Source organism: Leiobunum rupestre, chromosome 2, assembly GCF_980474605.1.
Source record: "Leiobunum rupestre chromosome 2, qqLeiRupe1.1.hap1, whole genome shotgun sequence".
In the NCBI taxonomy this organism is placed as follows: Eukaryota; Metazoa; Arthropoda; class Arachnida; order Opiliones; family Sclerosomatidae; genus Leiobunum; species Leiobunum rupestre.
The window spans coordinates 33,552,504-33,558,990 of NC_143385.1; the positions used below are offsets into that span (position 1 = coordinate 33,552,504).

The 6,487-nt window shown below is 36.3% G+C and overlaps 1 protein-coding gene across 2 annotated transcripts; it reads left to right on the forward strand.

Annotated features, from left to right (window-relative positions):
• The first annotated feature begins 3,218 nt into the window (after positions 1-3,218).
• Positions 3,219-5,912, forward strand: LOC149957387 (uncharacterized). 2 transcript variants are annotated; one of them, XM_090164790.1, is made up of 3 exons: positions 3,219-3,389; positions 4,097-4,230; positions 4,605-5,912. In XM_090164790.1, exons 2-3 carry the CDS (start codon positions 4,204-4,206, stop codon positions 5,538-5,540), a joined length of 963 nt encoding a protein of 320 aa, XP_090020916.1. In that variant the 5' UTR covers positions 3,219-3,389; positions 4,097-4,203; the 3' UTR covers positions 5,541-5,912. The 2 variants fall into 2 exon arrangements, with proteins under 2 accessions (XP_090020916.1, XP_090020917.1); XM_090164791.1 differs by having other exon boundaries at positions 3,219-4,230.
• The last annotated feature ends 575 nt before the right edge of the window (positions 5,913-6,487 follow it).

The following is a 6,487-nucleotide window of genomic DNA, read 5'->3' on the forward strand; positions in this document are numbered from 1 at the left end:
CTACGCCCTTTGCAGTGAATACTGCGTAATCATCTCTTTTTCCCAGTTCATTTCCACAGAGAGCACACTTTGTAGTCACCTCCATAACAACTGATGTTATTGACCTTGAAGTTCAATTTTGCTGTACGATCCTTTTTAAGCCTAGGTTGTTTACAAGTAAAACACGTGATTAACAACTACGCAGTCGAGTCACTCGCTTGGTTTTAGTTTCGGATTCGGTTTACAGCTACGAGATAGCGCAACGACTCTGGTACTAATAAATTTGAGTTAAAGCGCACGCTTTGTTTTTGACTGGTGGAAATACTATTTGATCCCTGAATAGGGTTTTGCTGCCGAAGTTATCATAATTTTTTCTGTTTTTTTTGGACCAATAAAGTAACAAATGTTGGAATTCCTTGTCGCAATTCTGCCGTGTTTACCAAAATTATTGCTCAAAAATGATAATTTGACCCCTGGAAATTTTTTTACCTCGTAACCAAGAGATAAACTATTTTATATCAAATATTTAATCAGAAACCGTTAAGATACTTTCTATTGCAATTTCGTCTTCATTAAAAAAAATACTTTGAAAATGGCAATTTTACCCCTGAAAGTGGCTTTTTCGGCTACAGGTACAGCGTCAAACTATTTTTTTTTTTCGATTTTGTCGCATTTTTTTCATCCAGAAACCGTTGAGATACTAACACCCTAACATTTCGCTAAAATGACTGTACTATATGGTTGTCGAAGAACTACTACGACCACTTATTCACTGTGGAATAACAACATATTGTGATTTAAATGATATTCTTGATGTTAGGTTTTGAACAATTATCAAGGGCATAATTGCTTTATTTGATTTTGTATTTGGCGCGCCTTTTTCGATGTAAAGATTACACGTGAGGGGGCGTGAGAAACGGCACTCTTGGAGGGAAAGGATCCAAAGAGTGAGAACAAAAGATCTGCGGGAATAAAAGTTTTATTCACGAGCAAACTAGTTTTTGTTTTATACTTACAAGACCTAACACTTGAGAAGTCGAAAACCTCAAGAAACAGTCATCTCTGGATAGATTGTTTAATCAAACCCGTGCTTGTGCACTTGCATTGCCCTTAGAAGATTATTCCATTTCTTTGCGGCTGGACACTGGAAATACGCCGAATATATAACGTGGCATCTTTTAGAAATGAAATCGTGTTTGCCGTTAGAAGCTTTCGAGAGTTTTGTGAACGGAGAACATGTGTGTCGCCATCAAAATGGGGTATGGAATGGAGTATTCCTCGATAAGTTTGGAGAGCAAACGTATATTCGTCATGGAAAAGGAAAAGGAAAAGGAGGCCTCGTTGGTGAGAAGTTGTCCGAATAGCAAGTAGCTACTTGGACAAAGTCTCATCACAAGAAAATAACGATACTCTATTCAACGCGTGGGTGACGGATTGGTTAGCACTTCCGCCTCGCAGCAAGAGGAGCCGGGTTCGATCCCAGCTTGTGGCAATGGGTGAAAACTCGGAACAATTTCTTTTGAGTCGAGTTTGCAAGTTTTCCCCCCAGCAGTTCGGTTTCCCCTTCCTTAAAAACTTGTTGAGGTTAACGGTAATAGTAAGTTTAGGGAGCTTTTGACTCGCGTGGCATAAAGGGCTTGCCACCATCCTCCTACGCATTGTAACCCTGCCACCTGAAAAAATGGCTTCAAAAGTCGCATGAAGGCTTAGGCCTAAGATGGTGCCTTGGGTATTAGCCGAGCAGATTATTATTATATTGTAGCTGGACGAATCGCAACAGCCAGTGTTAACGTCGATAACGCTATTAACGTGGGATATCAAATACTTTCCGAGTTATCTTGGAACTTACCAAATGGATTTTATGGACCTATTAAAAAGGAGGCTACGAAGAAATCTGTAAAAATTGGAAATCAGCAACTTTATGACATGGAAAGGCTTTACGCGCGATTACTTATAATTTCAAATAAGAGAGAAATAAGCTTGGAGGACATATTCAAGTACGAACTTTCCGCCGTTCCAACCTCGTTGTTTGACGAATATTTGTGACATGAGAAAAGGCACGAAATCCATATTAGTTTCGAAACTAGCGGAATTTACAACGGATAAATAAATGGTTCACTTGAGTTGATATAATTGATGGAAACGAAGCTCTTTATCATACGTCTTGGCCTAAAGTTGGTACAGTCTCAGATCTTGCTTTTAAGTTATGTCATCATTTGAACGGTCCTTACAAAGTTTTCGTCATTTTTCATCAAAATCAGAAAAGGTCTATAAAATCTCACGAACGGTCTCGACGCTCCAGAAAGTTGGCATCGAAAAAACTAATATTGAAAAAGGGTTCAGTTCTTCCCCCGAGAGACATGCTAATGAAAAGTGATGAAAATAAACGCCAGTTAATCGCGGCTCTCCGCAATTCTAACCACGGTACTAAAGTGCATCTAATTGGCGAGGAGCAATCTGAATTTCAACACGAAGGGGCTGACGTGACAATTAGTAGTTACCTCCTAAAACTGCACAGAAAAGGAAGAACTAACATTCAAGTTACCGCCGATGAAACAGATATTTTTATCTTTTTAATTTATTTCGTTTGGAAGTACAAAATATGCTCAGTAGTCTCCATGAAGAAGTTTGACGGATGATAAATCGATAAAAATAAGACTGTTTCAAAGTTAGGAGACAGAATTTCCGTTCGGAAAAGGGAAGGTCGGGGCCTTAAAACCGTTTTGGAAAACGAGCATTGACCTCTCCCCAATGTGCGACGAGAACGCCCCCGAAGAAATTTACACGAAGTTAGGCACAGAGTTCATGGTTCATTTATACGGAGGCAGTGAAGTCACTGATATGAGAACTACCCCACCAAAACCGTAGTATAAATTGGTGTAAAAAACAGATTACGGTTTGAATTTTTACTCCCCACTCATAGATACTGCAGGTTCACAATATAACCATGCGGACAAACCTAATAATAAAAAAGTAAAATAAAATATGAAATTGGAGGTATTTTAGAAATGAAAATTCCAGATGTATAGGAGGCATTGCCTTTCGTTGTCGTCCATATATTATAATTCAAAATAAATTTATATTAGTTTTTTATTCCAGGTTTTTATTTCCATACAATGGAAAAATAAATTTTGTCATCTCAATAATTGAACTGTCGGTATAAAAGCAAATTTTCATTTAAATCAAATTAACACACGTATGCGAAATATTTTTTTAAACTAAATGTTTAAATTTATGCAGATAACTGGTTTTAACACATCATCAAAGTGAAGTTTGCCAACCAACGTTGAAATGGGATACGCGTACTTCGTTAATTTTGCATGAGGAGTGATACCGTTAACCGTATAAGCTCTTGACGCCGTTAGCTTTACATTCCAGAACCCTTCACTTATGGTTTAACTTTGTCATCGGTAACGTATATCCGTTTTTAAAACTAAGTTTTCTTAAATGACTATAAATCGAAACGGTTTATTTAAATTTTCTGTAAAAGTCTATAAATTTGAGCAACCTTTAATCAAGTTTCCTTTATATGATCTCTGTAAACAATTCAGTCCGGACCTTTGCTTTGTTAAGGGTTCGGATTAAGTATTTGAAATAAAGGGCATTACTCAAAGGTCACGGAAAATGATGGCATTCATCGAGGCTGGCGCGTAGTAACAATTTACGAACGCGGGTTATTTTCTATAAGCCAGCGTTTGCTGTCGTTGTGATCTATTTGTTGTATGATGTGGAAAGTAATTAAATTTACGTGTAATGGTCTTACGAAAATGACCCAATCCAATGTCAAAATTTAGATCCAAATGGAAACAAGATACATCCAGTTTAAGTCAAGTTTTTCTGATCAAATGATTTTGATCATTTTGGAAATAAATTCGTTGTATTTTTATAAAAAATGACACCTTAATTGTAATTTTCGATGGAATTTGCGGTTGCCTGATTTTATATATAGTTTGGGAATAAAGTTTGGTCCACCATTTTTATAAGGTTGAAACCAAAACAAAAATTGTTTGGTTAAGTTGTCCAACTAAACCACAATGGTGTGGTGCTTTCCAAGTCAACAGAAACTATAGTAGTAAAATTTTCCAAGTTTTCTTAAAAAGTGTTTTATTTTTCGTAGTACACAGAAGCTGTGAAAGCGTTTTTTATAATTGTTTTGAAACTAGAAGATATAGAGGTAAGGGTTGTTCTTCTCACTAGTCATCGCAGACTTCGATCTGATTGAAAATGCTTTATCTATCTGGTTATACAAAGGTCAGTTCATCTGTTATTTTTTTCATAATTAACACTTTATTCCTTGTTTAGAAACGTTAAATAGTAATCAGCATAGTCAGAAAATTTTTAAGTAGCAAACGAGTATTTCACAAAAATTGTTCTTGCATATTCAAGGAATTGGTTTAAATTTTGACGAGTTATTTAGCTTTACTTAATTTATTCGTGTATTATTGTAGTTTATCCACCTTAAGAACAAAGACAAATATTTGCATTTCTCTATTTCACCTTTTAATAATAACACCGAGTATTCCTAAAATCGTTCTAACTTAAGCTGAAGAATTTTTCATGCTTAAAATTGAGCAAAAAAAATTGCATTTCGGAGAGTAATTTGTCTTGAACAACTTTTTTTTCAGAATGTTTTATTAATCTCATTTTTGTCCATATTGGAGTTCCACACCGCAGAAATAGTTTATTTCGACTCGGAAGTACAGAAGAATGAGCCCGATTATTGGGCTTTTCAAAGGTTCACTCTCCCAAATTCAAGAGTTACCACTCGGATTTTCAATGAGGGTCTTGCGTGTCTGCTTTTGCGAGATCTGCATTTCGGACCATTCGGCGCATCAATTTTATCATTAGGAATTAAGCCTTCAATGAAGATAAGTGCAATTGCGGAGAACCTTCTTGTTTATTACGGACTGTTTACCGACGCGGACAACATAACCTATGAAAACTACAACCCAAAAACGAACACAATAAACATTGGTATCAATGCCCCCGATGGACAACGCGACGCCTACGTTTGCTTAGCTTCGGAATTAGCTCTGAACAATATAACTTCCATACAATTTTACACCGGCATTCCCGTAGAGGGTCAGTGGTACTATCTTCTTAATCAACATTCGGGAAAGGCTATGACGCTTTCTAATAATGATCATGGAGGGAACTTTTCCATTACTTACTTTCGAGAATTATCTTCCCAAAAATTTAGATTCGAAAAACTGTGCAATGGTCCGTGCGAAATCGATTGCAATATGAAGTACGTTAATTGGGACGGTGGGTACAAAATCGTTAATAACAAGGACAACCAAGACTTGGTATTGACCGTTAAAAACGCGAATACGGGTAACGACATCGTAGCTATGGCTGAGCCGTTCCGGGGCGCGCTTCATCAAGTTTGGTACATCCAAGAATACAGCGCCGGATTTCGCTTCCGCCCAAAGTTTTTGACCAAAAAATGTTTGGACGTCTTTTTTTACGACATTCACGTAGGCGCGCGTGTAACTACGTACAACTGCCGAAATGCTGAGGACACGAGCATGACTTGGTTGGTTGTTAAGGCTTGTCGTTAAGTTATCGTCCATCTGTTTTCGTCGGAAAGTTTAGAAATTTAAACAGGGAATTTACCTTTCATGGCGGAAAGGGCAATCAGCGAAGAAAAAAAACATAAAACGTTTGCAGTTTACTTTGCAGCTACTGCTATACAAAATTTACTGTTCAATAACTTCTTGTAGTAGATTTAAATTAGAATTGTAAACACTATTATTACTCGACTTATTCCGTAAAAAATTTATTGTTCTCCAAATGCATTAATCACCATAAGTCAATGTTCTTTAAAAAGGGGTACGCCTTACAGCGATAGTTATATTTCTACTGGGTTAGGTTCTGGTCTGTTTTGTAATTGATTTTAATGACTTAATAAAATTTCCCTTAATTTGGTATAATTTGTATTTAATTGTGTTCCGATCTTACGCTTTTAGTTAAAATAAAATAAGTAATCAGATTTCTTCTGGTACTATTTTTACAATTTAGGTTCTAGTTCAATATCATTTTTATTTCAATAAAATTAAGTTTTCGCGTAGAATTTAGATAAAAATAGTTATTTGGGACTTTATTTTTTGAAAAACTAGGTAATCGGCCATTTTGTGATTTCTGGTATATTAATCCTTTAAACCAAGTACCAGCCACTACATGATTTCCTTAATATGTCTTTTCTGTTTATAGCTACTTTTACAGGCTTTGCTTCTTTAAAGCTACAATGGCAGATCGACAACCCTTTTATGATACGCGTTCACCTTGAACAAATCAATACGAAAAAAAAACTTATACTCATCCCTCTAAAGACTTAAAGAAGCGTAACTCACTCTTGGCATGTTTGAACGTATCCAAAAGGCGGCCATGTTAAAGAAAACGAAGTCAATCGATTTTTAAACCTGGCTTCTCCTTGTGATACGTTTACAATTGCGCAGTTGCTGTTCGAAAATGTTTAGCAATAGAGGGTTAGAAAGAATATTGTTTA